The 26,234-nt window shown below is 37.4% G+C and overlaps 1 protein-coding gene across 1 annotated transcript in view; it reads right to left on the reverse strand.

Moving 5' to 3' along the window:
- Positions 1-16,378, reverse strand: part of LOC111642243 — a 47,801-nt gene extending 31,423 nt beyond the window's left edge. Inside the window, exon 1 of the mRNA XM_023388555.1 lies at positions 15,896-16,378. Coding sequence (XP_023244323.1) covers positions 15,896-16,331 — 436 coding nt within the window. The 5' untranslated portion in view covers positions 16,332-16,378. The remainder of the gene's footprint in view (positions 1-15,895) is intronic.
- Positions 16,379-26,234: the final 9,856 nt, after the last annotated feature.

Raw genomic sequence — 26,234 nt, forward strand, 5'->3', positions numbered from 1 at the left:
CACCAATAAAACTCAACTGCCTAACCTATAACCAAAGTCTCCTTTTAATTTGTTTTTAAAAAAAAGCGCTTGACAAACTTGCCCCGCTTGCCGAAGTTGCCCCGATCTCCCCTATATATATAGGAAATAAACCGATTACAATTCAAATTACATTAATCCTCTTCTCGTAATTAAATTTAACACGCAGATTAATCAACAATAATATTCCGGGAATTACACAATTACGGCAATTTTAGTCAATTGGAATGACGGCCTTCGCCCGTGGAAAATCGTCAAAGAAAGTAACACGTGCGAAAGACACAGTCGAATTTGGATTTATCGTTACCCGTTTGTAAACTTCTAGAATTGGCAATAAATGGAGTACGGCGCTAAATCGAATCACCTTAAATAACGAGAATAATTTCCGATAATTATAAGTATATATACCAGACTTCACTATACAAGAAAGATCCGGTATCGGTTGGCACTTTACCGGAGTAGCGCTATTTAGGAGAACTCTACATCGAGGTTTGGCCGTAGTTCTCGTTGTTTGAAATAATTACTCGTATTTTTCGTAAAGAAATAACGGGCGTATCGATAATAAATGTTGTTATAATTGTAATTTCTTCGGCGTATTGACTCCGTATTCGATTTATATTATTTACTGTACCGTTAAATTTGCAATAACGTATCGGAATCATATAAAGCTTTTACTAAAATTAAATCCCAACAGCAATTACCGTTCGACTCCCATTCCACAATTTTTCTCTTTTGGGATGGAAATCGTTGAATGGTTTTCCAACTTCGGATTCCGATAATTTTATCGCAACAAACTAAGTGGAAACTTCACAAAAATTTTCAGTAACAACAGACAATTTGAACAATTCTTTGGTCGATGGAGGGACGACTTTTACATAATTTCAACATTCTTTGGTTAGTTTACATCGGGGATTCCCGGGGGGTCGATGGTAAAATCGGACGCTTATTGTACTTTTTCCAAGAAGAATAATAACAATCGCGCGGGAAATTCGTTCCGATTTAGTAATTCACTCGATATATTACGCAAAATCTTCAGAAATTACATAAAAGTATGGGGACCAACGCGAGAAAAAGGTTGGAAAATCCCGGTTTATAACGTATATAAACGGAAGCGAAGTTTTAAATTAAAAAAACCTCCCAATTCTACTCGAGAAAATGGCGTTCGGCGACATTTTCCAATCGAGATTTAAAATAATCGACTCGATTCTATAAAATACTCTTAGAATTTCCCGGAAAAAAAATCCGTAAAAGATTTATCGGAAATTTCCCTAACGCCTTTAAGATTCTAGAGATTCTAAAACATTGCAAACTCCGACTCTTTAAATTCGACTTAATCTTATCACTTTTTGACGTTTATTGACGTCCGATACCGCCATTTTTCTTATAGATAACTAAACTATTTCGGAAAAGATAAAATGTATGTAAATTTCGTTGACGGTATTCCGGAAAAAGAAGAGGAAAACGCAATCGTATAAAAAGTATTCGACCGGCGGGTCGAACTCTTCAGTCGATAGTCGAAGCTCGGATCGATCTTATCGATCGGAATAGGTTCTTGCAGACGTCGGTAGGAGAATTGTTGGTACTTTAGTCCTCCATTCGCCTCATCGAGAATGGAGTGTAGACATTTGCAGTTGACAGTTACGGCAAAAGGAATTAAACTACCGCGTGTGCCCGAGCCGTAAATGGTAGGCCATAAAGAAAGCCGGCATCTTTTTGAAGATTAAAACGTGAGCACCAATTCTAGTAAACCGTATACCGACCGGAGCCAAACGTTTTACTGGCAGGTGACAAGAGGGTGGTTTGAATTTTGATAGATGAACGGTCACATTATACCGCCACGAACACGTCGAATTTATTTAACGTCTTATTCGCGCGGATCCCGCTACGTTTTATGCATAAAAATCAATCGCGTGAGTAAATAACTTCCGCGCAATTAATTCGGTGTATTCGAGTAATTTATGAAGTTTAAAACGAACTTCAAAGATCGTAACTTAATTATCACTCGAATTAATTTAATACTTTAAAAAAGAAATAAAGAAAAAAATCAATGGAAAAATAACTTAATCCCGTCCTTCCTAAATTAAATTTTATCCCAAAATTCATTTCGCCTACGCTTAATTTATATTAATCGAAAATAAAAAGTGCAATCGAAGCTCGTACCTCCATTTTAATTTCCGAATTTAAATTAAAAACGTCGGTTGTTAATTAAACGCGACGACTCGAATCAGAAATTTTGTGGAAAAATCCCGTATTAACACGCGGCGGAGAATTTAAATAAACTCTAATGGATACTTTATAAACAAGCTGTTGCCGGCAAATTGCATAATTATCGAGAAGCCCGTTAGGAATCGGAAACAGAAAAGGTTTTCGCACTAAAATATGGAGGACTGGCGAATTGATGGGGACGTTAATTCGAACGAACGACATAAGAAGGAACGTAGTAAAAAAATGAATTGGGAGTGACGGAGGAGAGAGCAATATCGGCATCTTAGTAACCGAGAGAGAGATTTTAATATTTCATCGATTATTTCCGTGGATAAAAATAGAAACCGATCTTCCTTTCTAGTTTTGACAACCGGCAAAAAAGCAATCCTCTGCACCGAGGATTTATCAATTTTTATTCCACAATTATACGTATAAATCGCCCATTGCTACATATAATTAATTGCTACGTAATGATTGATAATTATTATTTAAATAATTAAATACTATTAAACTATTACTATATACGTATACTCGGTGTATAGCCTGTATACTACTTAAAGAGTATAATATACGGGGCCGAATTTAAACGCGAAGTGTAAATCCGGCCTCCGTAGTATACTTCTATTATACTGTACACTTTTTATTATTAATGTAGCGATGTCGTTTTATAGCTTTACGGGGCCCGGGCAAATTTGAATTAGGGAGCCCCGTGTATAGTGTCGACTTCGGACATCTATCTCTTATAAAAGATTGGGAAAAGGACAATTGCCCGGGACCCTCGTTGCTGGGCCAATTGCCCTTTATGTCCGTAGGATAACTCGCCACTGTAACATAGTACTAGTAAACGCTAACAGAGAGAGAGAATTGATATATGTATTAATATATACATTATCTCTCTCAATTTTCACGCTCTAGAGGGAGAGAACATTGTGTATTCTTTCTCGAATTTACGTACAAATCTTAAATTCCTTCCCACTCTAATTAATATAATTTCTCCGATTACCGCCATCCAATTAGGAAGAATTTATTCATTTCGAAGGAATGCTTCCATCAAAAATGATAAATTCGTCCGTTCAATACACGGAATGCCTTAATTTGACTACCTACGAATATTACTATTTAAAATTCGTTAAATTAATCGAAAAAATTGCTTATAAGGCTAATTAGAATAAATAATTTTATATACGGACTTGGTTACAATAAACAGTTTATGTCGGAGGGGGAATAGTCGGAGAATAATTTAAAATTCACGCGTCGGCTTAAGTAGCACTTAACGTCTAATTGTTTAAATCGATGTAAATATCAATTTAAATGATTACAAGCGCTCTTATTCGCTCGTAAATACGTAAGATTGGCACTGGCGCACGTCGGTCAAACAGTTTTCTACGGGATAATATTTGCAGACTTCTTCGGGAGGTAGTCAATCGATAACATTAATAATAATCGATGGACACTCCACCGTAAATTTCCTTTTTAACAAGTCAAAAAACCGGATAACCTCAAATATGTACGCGATAATTCGCCTAGGGAATTACACTTTATAAATTTTTAAGTAATAGAAAAGAAATTATAAAGTTAAAAACTATCGATTATATCCGTCGAGAGACTGGGAATTGATTTCGTCGGGTTAATCAGTAGGGAAATTAACTTTTTTTTTTTTGTCTTTCCTCTCGAGCTTCGTCTATTGGATTGCCCCCGGAACATTCGTTTAACCGGGATTCTTTTTTTTTACAAGAACATCGTCTACTCCGGCTCGAAAATCCCAAATCCGCGTTAACCCGCCGAGGCTTTCGTTTCGACAATCGAATCCCCCCCGAACCATTAAGTAAACACGAGTGGTCCGGGATTCTATTCATAAATCGGGAGATTTAAAGGCCGAGTACCTCCCCTCCGGTAACGTTATCCGAAATCCCGCCTCGCCCCCCGTCTATTATTATTATCGGCCTATTTAGCCCATAGGCACAGAGTCACGTGTGGAATCCCGGCTTAGGTCAATGCCCGTTGCCCGTAAGTTAACAGAGCAAACCGGAGCGAAGCGGCATTTTCTAAAATCGATAAACGGATATCGTAGACTATTTCCCTCCTCCGACGCGCCTGCTCAGTCGAGAAAGTAGTAAATCACCAATTTTCTTAAAGGATCCGATTATTTGTAAACGATTCCTCTTGCCGACAAACGACCAGACAGACAGTTTTATGTCTTCTTCTACCTTTCGCCTTCCCCCGTCACCGAGAAGGGAATTTATTTTCCTTCCCACCTGTTCGTGCAGCTCGTCCGTCTTCTCTTTTCCTCTTTAACTTTGTTTAAGAGAAAACCCGAATAAATATTTACTCTTCGTGGGGTAATTACGTCACAGTGCAAGTATTAATACTCGTTTATCCCCTTAAAGAAAAAACAGAGCGGCAGATTAGTCGAGGAGAGGACGAAAACGCCGTTAATTCCGGACTTTATCGGTTGTGACGTATTAAAAATACGTCACAAGCGATAAAGTTTCTCGTAGTTTAATGGAAAAGTTGAAAGGTCGCTTCCGAATTTCGGCCGGTCGGAGGAGGATTTCGTAACTTTATCTTTTCTTCGCATCTCGGGCCGTTTTACCGGCGACGGAAGGGAAATTTCCAGGCAAAAGAGTAAAAAAATCTCGTCGTTACCGATATCGAAATTTACTGCCGAGTCAAAATGGCGCCGGATAAAGAAACGATAATAAATTCGCGGATCGAAGAGGGAGGTAAAGTCAAAGGATGCAGTTTTCGAACGACCGATCGATGCTCGTCTTTAATCATCCGATTTCCAATGACAACATTGACAAAAGCTAGCGTGCGATCGATAAAGTATTAACTTAGACACTACTTCAAGGACGATCCCGTGTCTTAGTCTGTCGCCCGATAAGAACCAAAGACTATTATTTCGTCTTTTCCATTTCTCGTCCGACGGATCGTCCACGAATTCCGAAAGGATTACGAACAGAAGCCAAGATAATTTACTTTCTTTCAAAATCCGACTCCATTTAATTTTTTCCAGTACGAAATACGGTCGAATTTCGTTACAACTGTAACGAAATCACTATTACCAATTTTAAATGTAACGAAAGCGATAAACTAAAGCCGTGTACGTTAATGTAACGCGGATGATTGGTGTATCGCAGGAACGTAAAGATGAAAGTGCGTGAATTTAATGTTCAAACATTTATACTAAAGTTAAATTAATGAATAACGGAATAAATTTATATTAATTTTAATACGGAACGGCCCGAAATGTATCTATCGGAGTTCTCGGCTTTATTACGGCCGAACGAAGGTAAATCTTAATCAAATATCGTTGGAATCTGCACCCGAAGCCATTTGTTCTATGACGTATTAATACGTGCGCCCTCCACTTCCGCCACGTTATCTTAAAAGTTTGACTTGGCACTTTAAAGAATTTCACACTCGAGTCCTTCCAACGCGCTATCTCCGTCATATCCCCATAAAAAGAGGTCGCTAGGACCCCGGGATATATCTCGACGTTCGATTGTGATAAGGCATTAAATTCGGTAGGTACATTTAGAACCATCTTGTACATAAATCTGTTCGACCTTTATAAAATAAGTAACTTAATTTACAGACGAAAATAATCAAAATACATACGATCTCGCGAAATTTGTAAGAGATATTCTTAAAAGAATTTAAATTATTTCTCTAGCCAATCGCCGTTAAGATCGCCACGCCGTTCGACCAATCGGTTTCACTTTTTATGCGTTTATTTACAAACGGAGTCTTAAAAAAAAACATTTAGTTAATTATCTTTGGCGTAATCTTCCGAGATTTAATGAATACGAATTCCGTGGTGGAAATTCGTAGATTAAGGAAATAGGCAATTATCCGTGCAACGATTTCAAAAAATTCTTCGAATGCCGTAATAAAAAATTTGTTTGTTTACCTCCAAAGAAACGGCAAATGCGGCTACAAAAGAAAATTATAAATAAATTACAATTTTCTGTAAAAAAAGAAATATAAATATAAAATGGCCACCTTTCTACAAAGCTTTAACGCGATAAAAACGCTCTCGACCGTTATGAATCGAACACTACGGCGGAAATAATGACGTAATTATTTGATGTAAATATAAACAAAGAAACATTCGGGCTAATAATAAAATAAGTCACCAGATTTGGCGGATGAATCGATGGCTGGTACCTACGGAAAGACGACGATAATTTCCTGTGTGGCGGCACCCGTCTACATTGTCCATCTTTTATTATTATTCATTAGCGTAATGTAAACGAAAATGCCGCGCTTTGATTCTCGTGTGCATTGTTCTACATAAACGCACGTTCTGTTGGTGTGGTTTTAACGTCTCTTCTCCAAATAACTTCCTTTTTCCAGTAATTTCCCGTTTCTCTGTAACCGTAATTAGAAGAAAATCGAGAAATTTATAATAAAAGCGAGAAAATCCTCGGAATTATTGTAGAGATTTTCTGTTAAAAATACCCCATATCTCTCTTTGTATTTACGTGTAATATCTTATACAGTACTGTTATTAAATTTAATACTTAAACTGCATTATGAATATTTTCTTTATATAAATATATTATAATTAGTGTGTGGGGTGTGTTTACGTTTTTTATGTATGATGTTTGTTTGAAATGTCTATATCCCATAGTATTTGATGCTCTTTATAAAGCTATTTTAACGAAATTATAGTGTTTAAGACTATGTTATATGCAATCGAACCTCGATGCAGCGCTCTCCTAATTAGCGTCACCCCGGTAAAGCGTCAACGAATAATGCCGAATGGGGTGGCAATCGGTTAAAAAATGACCCCCCTTCGAGACAAATTGTCCCTTGGAACGATGAGAAATGCACCCCCTTGGAACGATGAGAAATGCAAAAACAGTTGTGGATTTTTCCTGTGTGGGGGCATACTTTGAACCTTAATAACTCCCGCTCCTTTTGCCGAAAATTTCTTAAATTTGGCAGAGAGGTTAGTGTATTAGGGGACAATGTTTCTAGAAATTTTCAGGAGAATCGGACGGTCGGTTCGGGAGATAAGACCCCACCCCTTAACAATCCGAAGACTTAAAGGCAATGGTAGCAATTATTGGGGACGAAAACAAAGAATTCCGGGAAAGTCTAGCAATAGCGTCGTCAGCTTTCTCACCCTGCTTTTATTTCGAGTTGTTTACTACCAAAGAACATCTCAGCGAATTTAGGAGAAGTTCTTTCACTGTTTATATACATAACAGTTCTTAAGTTTAGTTCTGTGTACATAAAATGCGGGAGGAGTATTTTCACATAAAAGTGTATATATATATATACACTTTTATGTGAAAATACTCCTATATATATATACGGCGAATTTGTGTTACATCAGTAATATAACCGCAGATTGAAGTAGAAGGGACGAGAGATTCAACAGCTTTGGTCTCTCCTCTTTTACGACCGCGAGACAGTTGACCCGTCAGTAGAGAAAATACTATAGGGCCACGTTACCCACCAGACGTTTATGGCAACACATAAAAACGAACGTGACGACACAAAAGACAAGATGGCTACTACCGCAAAGACAACGGATGACCGCACACGAAAAGAAAACAAACAAAAAGAAAAAAGGGGGAGGGAATTTCCAACGTTTCCGCAGCATCCTCCACACTCCAGATAAAGCTATGAATTATGTGACAGACCGCCTAGGTGTACGTCTGTGTGTCTGAGCGTATCGGACGTCGATAAGAGGGCATGCCTAACCTTATAAATTTCGTTGGGATGGAAGTCTGTTTACGATCAAACTTAAAGAGGGAGGGAGGCAGACATCTCGAGAGCGAAGAAAAATCTCCAGTTGAAATTTTAATAGTTGTTTAGAGACCGGGTGGCCGTTTCCTCTCGCACGTTCTCGCTTTATCGGGCGTTACGAGATCTTTTTCTTTTCTCTCTACCGTCGTCGTAAGGAAGGAAACGATTGGCCGGTCGTCGCACGATTTAAAAAACTATTAAAGCGGGTGGAAGAATCACGTTTCGATTGTCCTAAACTCGGAATGATTGGCACATCACCTGACTCGAAAAGTAGAACGGCTTAAGCGTTTAATCCCTAGACATTTGAAAAGAATTCATTTTGCACTTCTCTGGGCGCACGTTCGTCGTAGACGTTGGACAGCATTAGGCGCAACGACGTTGTAGTAAATCTTCTCGTTTTATAACGTCGCATTCCTGCCTTGTCTCGTATATCACGTCGGCGATAAATATGTTATAAATTCGAAGATAACTCGTCTTTCTCTTGTTAAATTCGTCTACGAGACACCGGGACGCGCGGGTGCCACCCTCACGTCCAATTAAATTAAATTATTACGCTAAAACGAGTGTTCTCTCCGTGGCGCTAAAACGAAGTATCTCGAACATTAATTACGCGACTGGACAGTAGACACTCGTTTACGGCGAAAAATCGCGTAGGATACCTCCACTTAATATTTACTCATTGGCGTTTGGCTGTTTAGGGAGCGCTATATCGAGTTTCCATCTTATTCTATCGGCGTTTCTTCGTCCTAATTTATAAAAACGCTGATTTTTCCGTCCATAAAATGGACTGGGGTGATTTCGCTCCCGTCACGTGACTAAATCAACGGTTATTACGAATCCGCCTCACGTAACGACATTCGTTCTCCAGATAACGTTTAATTCGACCGATTATAAATTGGCTTCTACGCCGCGCTTCTAATCCCGTTAGCGCGTAAATTACACACTCTCCGAGAGTCGTGCGATTTTTCCTTTTCGCCGACGGTCACGCGAAGATGGCGAGGGGGGAAAGTCGAAATCGTCACGTGATCGGGCCCGACTAAAGGAAGATAAAGAGGCAAACGTTTGGGAAGAAGACAAATGTGGGTCTTTCGAACGACGGTGTCGACCGGCTCCTCCCGATACTTAGCGCTAATGAAAACGTCGATAAACTTCACCCCGATAGCGATGGACCGACGCGACGGCGATTAATTAAAGCGAGAGTTTAGAAATTATACGTAAGAAGAGCGAGTCGAGTATCGATTCGACAGTAGGAAGAGAAAAGAGGGGGAGAGGAGCGGGACGACGAATTTCCCGCAAACACTTGGAACTCCTCCAATTTAAATATCCGTGAAAGGAAGAAAGCGAGTTGGCCGGAGTGAAAAATTCGCAGAAGTAATGAAAGAGGAAAGAAACTCTAACGTTTTGTTAAAATGCCACTTTCCCCCGCATCCCGCATCCTATATATAAACGCAAAGACAAATGATACCGATAATTCGAAAAAAGCCTTCCCCCTATCGTTAACGACCTGGCTTCTATTTATATATAATTCCCGCATTTACCGTCTTAAATTGTTCCAGGGCGATAGCCGATGGCCACGCTACTCTGATAATCGCGCCATCCCCGTCGGAAACGAGGTGCTCGACGGAAAACAAAATAGAGAACGAGAAATGGGGGTCACGAATGGTTCGACTTCTTCGAAAAACGAATAAAATGTAGGAAGTCGACCCGCCGCCGGGATAGAAATTCGCTAGCGACTGTCGCATCCGGTGGAGGAATATCTCGGCCACTTCCCGCTTACACCGTAGACGTCTTACACCCAACGTTATTTCGAGGGACGGGCTGGAAAACGTCTTTCTAATTCGCTTATTGTAGCAATGTAGATTCGGCGTGTAAATCGCTAGGCGAGGATAACGCGGCGGCAGTCGATGCGGGGGAGCATTATTAACATTTGTTCTCGGTTATTTCCACCCACGCATACGTAATGTACAAACATACAGAATAACGTAAGCCCATCGATCGGCAGCGATCTTCCTGGATGTTGGCCAAGGGGCGGCACGTGACCGGCGATGCAGCTCGCGTCGATATTTCGACCGGGGGGAGAGTGGACTCTCGCTAATTGCGTCGTCGTTGTCGCTTTCTTTCGAAAAAAACCTCTCGCAAAATCCCACTTTTTCGTAATTAATCCCGGCGTGACGCCACTACTTTTGTTTTCCGTCTCCCCGGATTATCTCTCCAGTCACGTGACGCGTAACTCTCGCGTGATCGCCAACGCGGCATCGTGACGCGATGGCAAACAGATAAGTTTCGCTTCTATTGTTACACGGGGAGGGGGAAACCCGTACGTTTTTTTTCTTCTTCGTCCTCCCACTTATTCGGATCACGTGACGATCGGCCCCCAAAAAACGGCCACGAGACCGTAAATCAAATGCGCTAAGTAAAGAAATCGGCGGTGACAGACGGAATTCGATTTCGCATATTTCCGTCACGTGACGGAGCGTTTGGAAAACCGGACGGGCAAGAATTAAAAATAAAATGAAAAGAAAAAAAAGAGAGAGAGAGCGAGTGAGAAAGAACGGCTCCTTTTCAACTCGCAGGCTGAAAAGGAGTAGTAAAAGTTTTTTTTGTTTATTTTCGGTTTGAATGGAAAAAGAATGGGTTCCCACACTACTCTCGTCATTGTCAAAAAATGGAAGCACTCGTGACGCGTCTGTCCTGTGTCAAGACTTCGCTTCCGTCACCTCCGTGTCTTTCCCACATTCGAAGCCCAACGCCGCGTGATAATTCGACTTCTGGTACTGACACGGGCGGTGGGGGAGGAAGAATCGGAGTCACGTGAGAGAGAATCATTCGGTAACGCGAGAAAGTTCGAAACATCTTAATAACGTACACTCTCTCTGGCTTTTGCGTAGTGTCGAGTCTCTTTTCCACTCGCGCCAGCGTAACGTGGAAAAATCGCCGTGGCGCTGCGGTGCAAAACTGTCATTCGGCATCCTCCCTTCGCGTGTTTCGTCTTACGTAACCGAATCCGAGGAATTCGACTTCCTTTAAATAAAATGCTTCGATGCCTCTCGTGTGTCGTATAACCCGTCCAATCGTCTTCTAGGATTTGCAGGTTTTTTCTGGCGATATTCGAGACGTTACGTTTTCAATCACGCGATTTATTTACGGCTGGAACTTAATGAAGTTTAACGCGTAACTGTAAAACGTGACGTAATTAAAAAACGTTCCGTTTGCCTGACATTTTCTTGCCTAACCTCTTCCAAAATGTCGCCTAGATCCGCCATTTTAGCCAAATAAATCTGGCGTACGCGTTGGAGCGCGCCGGAACGGGCATTACGTCACGCGACGACGGAAAGGAAAATTGCTCGGGCCGGTCACGTGACGGGGATGGACGTTCACCCGCTTTCATCCGCGAGGAAGAGGCAACGAGTCGTCACGCGTGTCGGGTCACGCCGCGGCACTTCGTGATCGCTTTGAGTCCTTGGTAGAGTCGACCTATTGCCACGCAGGTGCGGCAACGAGATAAAGTTCAATCGTGGTTTACAAGTAATCGTGAATACAGCCGAAGAGAGAAAATTCGTGAATCGATTATTTATAATTGGACACGTGATCGGAATTCGTCCCGGTCTCTCGACACTCCGTAAGACTTAATTCCGCGCGTATACGGCGAAGTATCGACGTCGCGCGAATCTAATGACGTTAGTCACGCTAATTATTAATTAAAATTTACTAAGCCAAATACATTGTTTGTCTATGGCGTCGATTAAACGTCCCCGCGCTACCACGTGACTTCGACGACCCCCCTCTCGGCGTTAATTCGCCTAATACGATTTCTCTACGGTTTAAATCGTAACTTAGAATCACGGCGCGGTGGATTTGGCGCGAGACGACCGTAAACCTTAAAGGCGGTTCCTGAGATTGTTTTCCTTTTCTTTTTTGTAGCCGAATTCTCGTGGGATCTAGTCACATGACCGCGCCCTTCTAATTGGCAAAATGGGTATTAATCAGAGAAAGTAGCCGATATCTCGGCGTAACGACAGAGAGTGCAGACAAGAAGAGCGTGTAGCGACTAATGAACTAATGCAACCGAGCATGCCTAATGATGACAAATTGGAAGTCCGGAATAGAGATTGATGCTCTCCCCATTACTTTTCCGGAGGAATAAACTTGCTAATGACGTCATTTCCATAAATGGCCAACGGGATCCGGATTTAGAAACTCGGTCTCGCGAAATTTCCGCGCGCGTCGTTTCGGTGACGTCTACCCATTCGCCATTCGGTCACGAGTGCCACTTAGTTCTTTAACCGGGTTATGGACGAGACGACGGAATTTTACTTCGGTTTAATTACTTAACGAAATTTCCACCCCGGAAAGTCTTTGTCGATCACGTGAGTGGCCTTCCCTCGTTTCGTCAAAAAATAAAAATAATTTTATTTACTGGAAGATAAACAGAATCACCTGTCTCTCCGCGGTCACGTTTCGCATTTGCTACAGACGTCATCAATTTTCTCTTCTTATAATCTCTCGGTTAAATTATTAAACATTCGGCATGTGTTTACGGAAAGTGTGCAACGTCTGGCCATTCGCACATTCTACAATAAAATTTCCTCGGTGCGGGTATTAACGTCGTCATAATCACGTTATTTATTAACGTCGCTCGTGATATTACCTCCAGGTTTTAATACAGATTTAACTTTCCCTGTTTTGCTTGCCGAAACTAAAATATCCTCTTATTTTCTTCGTCTTTTTTAAAAATTTATATAAGATTTAAAAACAGGAGCGAGTTATAGCTTCGTGGGGTTCTGACGAATTAGAATTAGGGGGTCCCACGTATGGTTTTGATTTCGGACGTTTTTCTTCGGGGATTAAAGATTGGTCTGGGACCTTCTGTTAGCGGGGACTTCGAGCGACTGCCCTTTTTTTGCCCAACGCGCCACTGGATTTAAAACGTAAACGGAGCCTCTCTAATTATAATTGGGAAGTGATTCTTAACCGGAAGATTTCTCGTGATCCAGAGAGGTGCGAGATATTATTTAAATCGAATTTATTTTTTAAGAGGTGTGGGTAGTGTAAAACGTTAATAACGCGTTATCCTACGGGAAAAAAGGGCAATTTCCCGGAGCCTCCACCAACAGGGGCACAAAACTAAGCTTTTTAAAGAAAATATTTCCCTAAAAATTCCCTGGAAGAAATGTACTGTATACGTAGCCCCACCAATCTATAACGCGCCACTGAAGAACACCGGACCGAAGCGTTATTTCGTGTGTAATGGGAAATCCTACCGACCCGGGTCCGCGAGCAATTCGTTGGAAAACTGAACTAGAATAAATATTCTAACTACAGTCGAGGATATCACCCGAATAATTCTACAAACCAGCGATTTGATAAACAATTAACAATCGAACTAAACGTATAAAAAATCGAAAATATCTCGAGAGGGATCGCTAATTGGGATGCAATTTGAAAAAAAGGCAGACCTATAAATTTCCACTGTCGTCCGTCCGTCTGCCCGGCACTACTATATTGTTAAAAGTATAACGTACGGGGGGCAAGTCACCACTAATTTGAGGTGGAGAGCATATTTTAAGGTAAATAAATTTAAAATACGATAAAAATTGCAGCCACGTCACAATAAACATTTGCCTTTATAATTATAAAATTTAAACAGATAAATAAATAAATACAATCAACTGAGGCTAGGTCGAAGCCTAATATACTTTAAATATTTATACGCCATCGTCTGATAAAAAACGGAAACCTTTTCCTTGGCGATTTTTCTTTCTTTAAACCAACTGCGACGTGATTTTTAAGTCGACGAAAAAATCTTCTATGAATTTCAAATGAGACTTCTGTTTTCGATATCGAATCCCAAGGCTTAACTCCGAGGAAAAACAAGTTTTTGACAAGTAAATGGGCGCTATACACGGCGTTAGGACTTATTAAATTTCTGCAAACCCGACCACCCGTAACAAGGCGCGCGTAATTAATACAATACATTAATTATCGTTTTGGAAATTGCCGAACGTTACCGGAAACTTCGATATAACGATCGCGACGTAACTCGTATATAAATGCCCTCATCTATTATTTAATTAAAACGAATTAGCTAATTCGCTAATGAAAATAGATAAGCGTGGGAAACCGTTCGATTTATATCGGGGTTAACAAACCTTAAACAAGGACAAATTAGTTATTTATTGTAGCTTAAGTAATCCTTAACGTGCCAAATGACGTAAATTTAAAACCGAATTAATTATGATAATCGGAGTGGGCGAATGATTTTTCCATAGGTGCCGCGCGAGAAGGGAATCAATCCGTTTACGTAACGGCTCGCCGTGTTACGTCAACAAATCGGATTTCAAATACAGACTAGGATTCTGTAATTTTCTACGAGAGGGCATATTTATGATTAATTCATTAAAAATGTAAGGAGAACGTGCCAGAGAAATTGTTTTTTATTTAAAGAAACTGCGCTCGAATCTAACTTAATTTAGTGGTAATACCGTCGACGAGCATATATTCCGTTCGTCACGCACTCGAATTTAAATTCCAAAACTTGGAAAGAGAATTGCGAAGACGGAAATTATTCATTCGATCATATTTCGGGCTTACACAAACGAAAATTCAATGGAAATTTTCGAGTTCTAAGCCGTTACTTCTATTATCTACGTGTTACATCGATCGATTTCGTTCGTCGTTAATCTTTTACATTCGATTTTCGACGCCGATATTTGAATTTAAAATAATAAATATACAAAAATCTACAATATAATCGTGGAGTGTGAAATAATTTAAAAATAACCCGGCACGTAATTAGCAGTTACGATTCATTGTGTGGAAAAAAAACAATACGAGAGAATTTGCAATTAATTTCCACGTGACCACAATTTAAAAGCCATTAGCGGGAAGCGTATACGTCACGTGTTTAGCGTATCTACGGTTAATTCGATAGAAAAATTTTAAATTGGCAGCGGAGTCACGTGACTGCCCGGCATATTCGAATCCGCGAAATGTCGGGGGGGGGGCGAAGAATCGCGCGGATTACCTCATCCGAAAAGACACAAACCTCGACAAAAGACGGTTAACCGAAGCGTAAGGAAAAGGGAAAAAATTAATTTACGCCGAGTTATTTTTAATCAAAATAAGAGAAGGCGAAATTTAATGGAGAAAATTAATACTTTCTCTACCCTGTAATGTTATTCTTTTTAATATAAACAGAAATTCTCTATTTAAATTATTATCCGGCACGTTCTGCCATCATCTACTTTACACTGGCTTTTACCTTTATTATACCGTAATAGGCAATAATCGAAGGCGAATTAATACGACTTCCGCGCTCCAACACACATTTTTTCGGTGCAGAAGCGTTATTTTGCAATTTTTTTCCTTAAATTACCGACATTCGATCTAAACAATGTAAAAAAATGCATTTAATTTTCGTAACGAAACGGTAATACAGCATCGAACTCCATCGATACCGCGCATTCCGTCACACTCCCGATAAGCATAAATGTATTTTTTAACGAAAAAATCAGAATTAAAGTTAATAACTTCATCGAAAAATCGTCGTCATCGATCGTGGCCACCTCCTAAATATTTTTCCAAGCCAAAATATATATAAAACCTTAAAAAATCGCCTATATGACACACTTAATACCGACGCCCGCTAAGAGATGGCGTTAACGTCATCCGCACACCAAAGGCGATTTTTTAAGGGGGAAAAAATAGAACGGAATGGAAAAATATTCGTTTACGTAAATTGTAAATAATCGAAAATAATGGCGCGTAATTCGCAACGAGGCGAAGAGCGTAAGTTTAAAGCATCCGGTATCGATTAGAGAAGAGGAGCGGGAGGATAGATGCGATCGAAAATCGATGATAAGTGTGGAAGGTGTTAAAAAATGAATTAAAGTTAGAAAGTAATACGTACCGGTAGCCAGTTTCTGCGTGTATTCGCCGTTCTCGACGATGTAATCCAAACCAAGTCGCGAATCCATAACCGCCCGGACGCAATTGACACATTCAATTTGAAGAAGAGCGTTGTGGAAATCCGTGTAGGCACACAAAGAACGCAAAGAATCGAGTAGAATGGCTAGACCATGGTGACGAAGGAAATCCCGTATCCATTCACCATCCGTACAATTCGATAACCACCGGCGGAGTGTGGTGTAGCGACGCACCGATGGCGTCCTTATTGCTGCCGCGCACTCCTCTGCTTCTAAAGACGAAGGCGGTCGATCGACGCTACTGTTCGTACAAGCCAACCTTATAAGGTCCGTCCAACCGCGGCCACGATAGGGCCATGTCCGAACTTTCTTTCCTCCTCCCCTAACGTTAGGCTTAGACTGGCAAACCGTGCCAGACATTCCCTATCCGATTCCCACTTCTAACTCCCTGAAAATATACAAAAAAAACGTTTTTTTATTCGTAAAAATACATAGATTCTAATCGAATTTACAATTCCTACGCGTTTTTAACTCCTACTTTCGTTCGTATCGTACATTAATAAAGTTTAAGGAATAGAAAAAAATAAAGGTTCGAAAAAAATGTCGCTTGGACGAGATTAAAGTTCGTCTGCTTAACGCGCGACGCGCGCGCGTTATGGTTATTATCGTCTGTTTTTTTACTATTTTTTTTAAATTATTCGCGTTTTTGAGTGTTAAAAATATTTTAAATATAAAATATTTTCATTTTATGCACTTAATATATTTTTATATTAAACAAATTGAATAATTAGGGCGAATAATATTTTAAACAAACTTGCACGAGAGTACAGTATTTTGTTTTACACGTCATCGCGCGCGCTTTTATTAATATTATCGTCTGTTTTTTTTACTATTATTTTTAATTATTCGCGTTTTTGGAGTTGTATAAAATTTTTTAATGCAAAAAATTTATTTTATATACATAATATATATTATTTTATTAAATAAATTTACGTTAAAGAAATATCAATGAAAGTAATGTTTCAAACGAGTTTGCTCCAGAGTATTTTTGTTTTATACGTAATCTCACGCGCGGTGATTAATATTATTGTTTGCTTTTTTTTCTATTTTTAAATTAGTCGCGTCGACGAGACAATATAAAAATTTTTAAATACGCTACAAAGTTACGTAAATTTAGATTTATGACGCATTTTTACATTAAAAAAATTCTCGTTTTAAATAAATATTAACGAGAATAATAAATTTTAAACGAAATTGCACGAGAGTAAATTTATTTTATTTAAACTCGACGCGCGCGCAATTATCATTATTAGAATCTTTTTTTAATTATTTTTATAAATTAATTGTATCAATAATTGTATTATTGTAAAAATATAAAAATAGGTAATATTTTTTACACTCGAAAAAATTTGTACGTTGAATAAATATCAATACAATTATTTTTATAACAAAATAACGCTAGAGTAGTTTGCTTTACGCGTCATCGCGCCTCCTATTATCGTTTCTTTTTTAATATATATATATTTTTTTCTTTTAAATTAATCGCGACAACGAGACTGTATAAATACTTCAAATATAATATTACGTAATAATACATTTTTAAAATTTCATTTTAGAAAGTTTGTGTTTTAGGACAAATAATAAATTGCTAACGAAAGAACGCGCGCGCGTGAGAGAAAGTTCGTCTGCTTTTGTTTAATGCGCACGCACGCGATACGAGTTCGTCTGCTTTCTCGAACGTTCCAGAACATCCGCCATTTTTTTTTTAAGGCTAACGAATTGTTTCGTAAATCGTTTAATTTCAAGCTATATCACGAGAAGAAACAAGAGAATTTTGAACGATCTCAAACAAAATTTATAAATATTTGTTGCCAAGTAAGTAAATTGTTTTAAAAATAAGTTTATTCACTTTCTCGATTCCGTCAATAAATTTATATTATGACCTTTAATTTTCACCAAGGGGAGATTTTTATTACTCCATGATTATATGACGCGTACTTTAAAATTGATTTTAGTCAACCGTAAGATAAAAAGAAAGGAAACAAGATGTATAAAATTTTAATATCGTCACATAATTTAAAAAATAATATACAAACGAGAAAGATATAATCGAAAAATTCGTGAGATAAAAATCTATAAGAAAAAATGTATGTACTGTACTTTCGTCTTTTTAAAGATTTGCAACACTTAAAAAATGGGAGAAAACACATGTTTTTACTGTTTTCTCCCTTTTAAAATACACGGCTCGCGAACTGTAGTGAGGGGTGGATTAAAATCTTCCGGGGACCCCTAGGCACAGAAGATGGGAGCCCCTCTATATAATTTTATGACGCCATAAACTAATAGCGTATAATTGTACAGTATCTACAGAATTATTTATAAATTATGACACACGATTGCAACGGTAAAAATGCCGTATTTTTTCCAATTTCGGGGCCCCCTAGGAGTCTGCCCGGTGGGCCTAGTGGGTAATCCGGCGGTGATAGCTAACGCACGCGTTTAAATAAAACTGACCTTTTGAACTCGAAAGACAATACTTTTATCCACTTTTTTCTCTTTAAATACTTGTAAACATCGGACCATTTAAAAAAATTTACTGATCTTTTGTGCTTAAAAAATATTTGAACTTAAAATATACCAAATGTTTGCACTTTAAAAAAAAGAAAGAAAAAAAATACATTTTATACATTTTTTTTCCTTTTCTAAAGTACAAACGGTCTGTAAATTTTTATCGATTTTAAAATTTATGTCTTCCTTTCTTACAATTTACAACCTTTCCGATTATAAAATTTGAAAATTCCGAGTCTGGCAATTGTTTTCTTGTTGCCGTATGAACACGATACGAAAACACGTAGTTATTTAATTCGATAATATAAATTTTCCTCTCGGTTACTCAGTTGTTATTTGAATAATCACTGCAGACGTAAATAATAAATAAATTGAAACGTTTATGACCTCGGTAGCATCCGCAGTTTTTTCGTCATCCAAAACAAGTTTGTTCCTCGTTTTAATTCTATTCATTTTCTTAATTCGATTATTTTAAAATTCAAATTCGATTTTATACTTTATTATTATTATAAAAATTATTTAATAATTTCTTATCGATTTGATTGTAAAGTTTAAATATTTTTGTTGTTTCCGTCGATCGATTTTTAATATTAAACGCGATTTTTATTTATATTTTGAATAAATATTAACTATTTAGGCAAAGATTACAGTTTCTGATTTATGGAGGCAAGGTCGCGTGATGATTAAGGTTATTATGGGACGGGGTGTACACGGTCGACTGCAGTAAAAAGAAGTGACATGGTCAATACACACTTCAACTTGTTTTATCTCCTTGGAGAGACCAGATACCCATTTAGAATGAGGCTGGATGAGTCTCTCAACTCATCTGAAAAGGTGTAAAACAGATTATTGAACCCATACTTCCAGCCGGGAGTCTGTCGCCGGCTCTGATGTAACCGCGCTGGCTTTTGACAGTTATAATTTAATTCCATTGGTTAATTTCAAATTTATAATACTTTGAACTCGATTGGTTAATGTTTTCCGACACGCTAATATATACCAACATTATGATCTAATTATTGTATTGCTTAATGAAATTGTGATATAAACTTATCAAATTTTATTACGTTTATGGAATTTTAAATTCGCCTAAGAATTAATAAAAATTAAAATAATCGCCTATATGACACACTTAATACCGACGCCCGCTAAGAGATGGCGTTAACGTCATCCGCACACCAAAGGCGTAGGGGGTCCCACGTATGGTTTTGATTTCGGACGTTTTTCTTCGGGGATTAAAGATTGGTCTGGGACCTTCTGTTAGCGGGGACTTCGAGCGACTGCCCTTTTTTTGCCCAACGAGCCACTGGATTTAAAACGTAAACGGAGCCTCTCTAATTATAATTGGGAAGTGATTCTTAACCGGAAGATTTCTCGTGATCCAGAGAGGTGCGAGATATTATTTAAATCGAATTTATTTTTTAAGAGGTGTGGGTAGTGTAAAACGTTAATAACGCGTTATCCTACGGGAAAAAAGGGCAATTTCCCGGAGCCTCCACCAACAGGGGCACAAAACTAAGCTTTTTAAAGAAAATATTTCCCTAAAAATTCCCTGGAAGAAATGTACTGTATACGTAGCCCCACCAATCTATAACGCGCCACTGAAGAACACCGGACCGAAGCGTTATTTCGTGTGTAATGGGAAATCCTACCGACCCGGGTCCGCGAGCAATTCGTTGGAAAACTGAACTAGAATAAATATTCTAACTACAGTCGAGGATATCACCCGAATAATTCTACAAACCAGCGATTTGATAAACAATTAACAATCGAACTAAACGTATAAAAAATCGAAAATATCTCGAGAGGGATCGCTAATTGGGATGCAATTTGAAAAAAAGGCAGACCTATAAATTTCCACTGTCGTCCGTCCGTCTGCCCGGCACTACTATATTGTTAAAAGTATAACGTACGGGGGGCAAGTCACCACTAATTTGAGGTGGAGAGCATATTTTAAGGTAAATAAATTTAAAATACGATAAAAATTGCAGCCACGTCACAATAAACATTTGCCTTTATAATTATAAAATTTAAACAGATAAATAAATAAATACAATCAACTGAGGCTAGGTCGAAGCCTAATATACTTTAAATATTTATACGCCATCGTCTGATAAAAAACGGAAACCTTTTCCTTGGCGATTTTTCTTTCTTTAAACCAACTGCGACGTGATTTTTAAGTCGACGAAAAAATCTTCTATGAATTTCAAATGAGACTTCTGTTTTCGATATCGAATCCCAAGGCTTAACTCCGAGGAAAAACAAGTTTTTGACAAGTAAATGGGCGCTATACACGGCGTTAGGACTTATTAAATTTCTGCAAACCCGACCACCCGTAACAAGGCGCGCGTAATTAATACAATACATTAATTATCGTTTTGGAAATTGCCGAACGTTACCGGAAACTTCGATATAACGATCGCGACGTAACTCGTATATAAATGCCCTCATCTATTATTTAATTAAAACGAATTAGCTAATTCGCTAATGAAAATAGATAAGCGTGGGAAACCGTTCGATTTATATCGGGGTTAACAAACCTTAAACAAGGACAAATTAGTTATTTATTGTAGCTTAAGTAATCCTTAACGTGCCAAATGACGTAAATTTAAAACCGAATTAATTATGATAATCGGAGTGGGCGAATGATTTTTCCATAGGTGCCGCGCGAGAAGGGAATCAATCCGTTTACGTAACGGCTCGCCGTGTTACGTCAACAAATCGGATTTCAAATACAGACTAGGATTCTGTAATTTTCTACGAGAGGGCATATTTATGATTAATTCATTAAAAATGTAAGGAGAACGTGCCAGAGAAATTGTTTTTTATTTAAAGAAACTGCGCTCGAATCTAACTTAATTTAGTGGTAATACCGTCGACGAGCATATATTCCGTTCGTCACGCACTCGAATTTAAATTCCAAAACTTGGAAAGAGAATTGCGAAGACGGAAATTATTCATTCGATCATATTTCGGGCTTACACAAACGAAAATTCAATGGAAATTTTCGAGTTCTAAGCCGTTACTTCTATTATCTACGTGTTACATCGATCGATTTCGTTCGTCGTTAATCTTTTACATTCGATTTTCGACGCCGATATTTGAATTTAAAATAATAAATATACAAAAATCTACAATATAATCGTGGAGTGTGAAATAATTTAAAAATAACCCGGCACGTAATTAGCAGTTACGATTCATTGTGTGGAAAAAAAACAATACGAGAGAATTTGCAATTAATTTCCACGTGACCACAATTTAAAAGCCATTAGCGGGAAGCGTATACGTCACGTGTTTAGCGTATCTACGGTTAATTCGATAGAAAAATTTTAAATTGGCAGCGGAGTCACGTGACTGCCCGGCATATTCGAATCCGCGAAATGTCGGGGGGGGGGCGAAGAATCGCGCGGATTACCTCATCCGAAAAGACACAAACCTCGACAAAAGACGGTTAACCGAAGCGTAAGGAAAAGGGAAAAAATTAATTTACGCCGAGTTATTTTTAATCAAAATAAGAGAAGGCGAAATTTAATGGAGAAAATTAATACTTTCTCTACCCTGTAATGTTATTCTTTTTAATATAAACAGAAATTCTCTATTTAAATTATTATCCGGCACGTTCTGCCATCATCTACTTTACACTGGCTTTTACCTTTATTATACCGTAATAGGCAATAATCGAAGGCGAATTAATACGACTTCCGCGCTCCAACACACATTTTTTCGGTGCAGAAGCGTTATTTTGCAATTTTTTTCCTTAAATTACCGACATTCGATCTAAACAATGTAAAAAAATGCATTTAATTTTCGTAACGAAACGGTAATACAGCATCGAACTCCATCGATACCGCGCATTCCGTCACACTCCCGATAAGCATAAATGTATTTTTTAACGAAAAAATCAGAATTAAAGTTAATAACTTCATCGAAAAATCGTCGTCATCGATCGTGGCCACCTCCTAAATATTTTTCCAAGCCAAAATATATATAAAACCTTAAAAAATCGCCTATATGACACACTTAATACCGACGCCCGCTAAGAGATGGCGTTAACGTCATCCGCACACCAAAGGCGATTTTTTAAGGGGGAAAAAATAGAACGGAATGGAAAAATATTCGTTTACGTAAATTGTAAATAATCGAAAATAATGGCGCGTAATTCGCAACGAGGCGAAGAGCGTAAGTTTAAAGCATCCGGTATCGATTAGAGAAGAGGAGCGGGAGGATAGATGCGATCGAAAATCGATGATAAGTGTGGAAGGTGTTAAAAAATGAATTAAAGTTAGAAAGTAATACGTACCGGTAGCCAGTTTCTGCGTGTATTCGCCGTTCTCGACGATGTAATCCAAACCAAGTCGCGAATCCATAACCGCCCGGACGCAATTGACACATTCAATTTGAAGAAGAGCGTTGTGGAAATCCGTGTAGGCACACAAAGAACGCAAAGAATCGAGTAGAATGGCTAGACCATGGTGACGAAGGAAATCCCGTATCCATTCACCATCCGTACAATTCGATAACCACCGGCGGAGTGTGGTGTAGCGACGCACCGATGGCGTCCTTATTGCTGCCGCGCACTCCTCTGCTTCTAAAGACGAAGGCGGTCGATCGACGCTACTGTTCGTACAAGCCAACCTTATAAGGTCCGTCCAACCGCGGCCACGATAGGGCCATGTCCGAACTTTCTTTCCTCCTCCCCTAACGTTAGGCTTAGACTGGCAAACCGTGCCAGACATTCCCTATCCGATTCCCACTTCTAACTCCCTGAAAATATACAAAAAAAACGTTTTTTTATTCGTAAAAATACATAGATTCTAATCGAATTTACAATTCCTACGCGTTTTTAACTCCTACTTTCGTTCGTATCGTACATTAATAAAGTTTAAGGAATAGAAAAAAATAAAGGTTCGAAAAAAATGTCGCTTGGACGAGATTAAAGTTCGTCTGCTTAACGCGCGACGCGCGCGCGTTATGGTTATTATCGTCTGTTTTTTTACTATTTTTTTTAAATTATTCGCGTTTTTGAGTGTTAAAAATATTTTAAATATAAAATATTTTCATTTTATGCACTNAAATTTTATTAACGACATTCGATGATGCTTAGAATTCATCTTATGTAAATAATTACTGTCTGCTAAAACTGATTTTAAACCGATATCACGATAAAACGAGGAATAAAATTTAAATCAAATAAATTTTAAAAAATTCTTATTAGTTACATTTTTTGCAACGATAGATTGATGAGAAAGTTAATATGTTTTTACACTAGAAATTAACGTTTAAAAAAGTATATTTGGAGACGGTCCAACTGGATTTCAACAAATGTTGCTAATCTCCAAATTGTATTAAGAATTAAAGCAATTATTAAAATTTATTCGGTTTTAGGAAAAAGTAAATAAAGTAGATTCTTAGATTAACATAAACAAACTATATTAATTAATAAGAATACAGCCGTTCGCTTGAATAATTAAATTCTTAGAATCATTATTTAAAAAGATAAGAATAATGAGCATTGTTAATAATAAATGTATACGAATTGTAACTGTTAAGAAAGTGGAAAATTTCATTTTTTTTCTTTAATTTTAAAAATTTAAATCAAGAGAAATTATATTCATTTATCTTGCAATTAATAAAATTGCTTTTAATTATTCTAAAATAATACTGTTTATAGTCACTAAAAGTTCGTAAAAACCCATAATATGTTTATTAATTTGTCGTTATCTACCGTAGGTTTATTTTCATTTAGGCTATATCTAATTTAAATTGGTAGAGAATACGCTAGTATAAAAGGATTACGAAAGACGACAAGCTAAGATGAATAGCCTTAAATTTAAATTTGAAATTTAATCAGAAATTATGATATTCATAAACAGCGAGTACATATTATTCATTGCACGATGTAAATAAGCAATGAATAATATATATCCTTGTTTATGAATGTTTCTTTCCTTCGTAATAATACTTTTTTTCCCTCTTATTCTTTAATACTCTCCCGATTTAAAACGTTGTTACCACGTTATTCCAACGTATCGAATGATTACCAAACCCAGAACACCACATTTAGATGCCACTTTTGATTTATTTTAGTTTATTTTCGCCTCATAAATTAATTACTTTTTTTAGTGGAAAGTACATTTAGCTGGATTTTGATTCTACTTTTTAGAAAAGTAAACTGAATAATACTCGAGGCTCTATTTAATGTAGAATTAAGCACTCTTTATCTTATATTTTTCGTTTCCTCCCTTCGTAACAACTCGGACAGTGAATAGCGCAAAAAATTTATATTTGCTGTTAGTTAAACATTTAAATCTACATTAAAATTATCGTAATATGAATTATATAATGCTATTGGACTGCAATTTGAAAAAATTATAGACTTATACATTCCCACCGTTGTCCGACTGTCTGTCTGTCTGTCTTTCCTTAATGTTGAGGAAGAAGTTAGATAAATTAAATCCAAAACCAGATATGAAAACCTTAGGAGTAAGAGGTCCCGATTAAATGTATAATTACTTCGGTTGAAAATAAAAAATTACGTTATTTCAATTCAAAACTCCCCCCCTCCCAATGCAGTTAAAAAATGACCAGCACGACTCTATTTTTAAAGAAAAAGTATGACGCACAGGGGCTAATTTTAAGTAAAAAGCATATATTTTAAATTAAATAAATTAAAAATTGCAGGCATTGTGACGACGTCATAATAAATAATTACTCGTTTTTATTTATTTATTTACGGAAAGAGTTATTTAAAATTCTTTATATATTCGTTGTTAGCAAAAACTGAATTTTTTAATTTGACAATTTATAAAAGTCTAGTTTTCTGCAACATGCAAGATTTTATCTTTCTTAATATATATAAACTATATAAAGATAGGTATCATTCGGGATGGCGGAAAACATATCGAAAGATCGATAAAATCTCAAGCCATAAATATTTTTTTTAAGAAAACAAAATACACAGACTTAAAACACAAGTATACTCTTTCGCAAATAGAATTTTTCGTTTTAAATTTAACATTTATAGTGATTTAAATATTTAAAGGTGAACGTATAAAATTTATTTAAAATGTCGTTAATATAATACAAGAGATGGAAAGTTACCATTTTATAACGAGATAAATAACCTTTGATATATTAAAATTTGAAGAGTGCCTTTTAATCCTTCTTAATGCGGAGAAATAAAAATTTGGAGTGTATAAAGGACACTTTAATTTCTCACCGCATAAAAAATATTTTTTATGTCTTACAAAAAAAGCAAAACGTTACCTTGTAGTTTAAATTACAGAGCAAGCAAGAAGTTTAAAAGTTTGATTTATTTTAATGCCTGCTAGCTTAGAGGTACGACAATAAAATTCTTAATTAATCCTATTATAGTAAGAGAGGAGTTATTTTCTCACAGCATTCTTCGTTTAAAAAAATAAATAAATGATAATAATAAAAATGGCACTAGCTCTGCCAAGCAATAATTTAATCGAGAATACATCACCGAATTACGACTCTCGATCTTTATGGACGTCTCTCGGAATTTATTTTCCTCTGACGAATGCCCTTTATGTATTATCAATGGATGGCAATTATAATGTTCTTTTATATTATATTTTTAATTTAAACGATATAAAATAATACCTGCTATCATTTGGAGGAATGTTATTTAAAGGTTGTTTGATCGATTAGTTGTTTTTCTAGATGGAAAGTCTATAGACTACGACGACATAATTCCCCTTACATCTTCTAGCACGAAAAATACAGTAACCA

Source organism: Centruroides sculpturatus, unplaced genomic scaffold (genome assembly GCF_000671375.1).
Source record: "Centruroides sculpturatus isolate CEXI.00-Female unplaced genomic scaffold, Cexi_2.0 scaffold130, whole genome shotgun sequence".
Lineage (NCBI taxonomy): Eukaryota > Metazoa > Arthropoda > Arachnida > Scorpiones > Buthidae > Centruroides > Centruroides sculpturatus.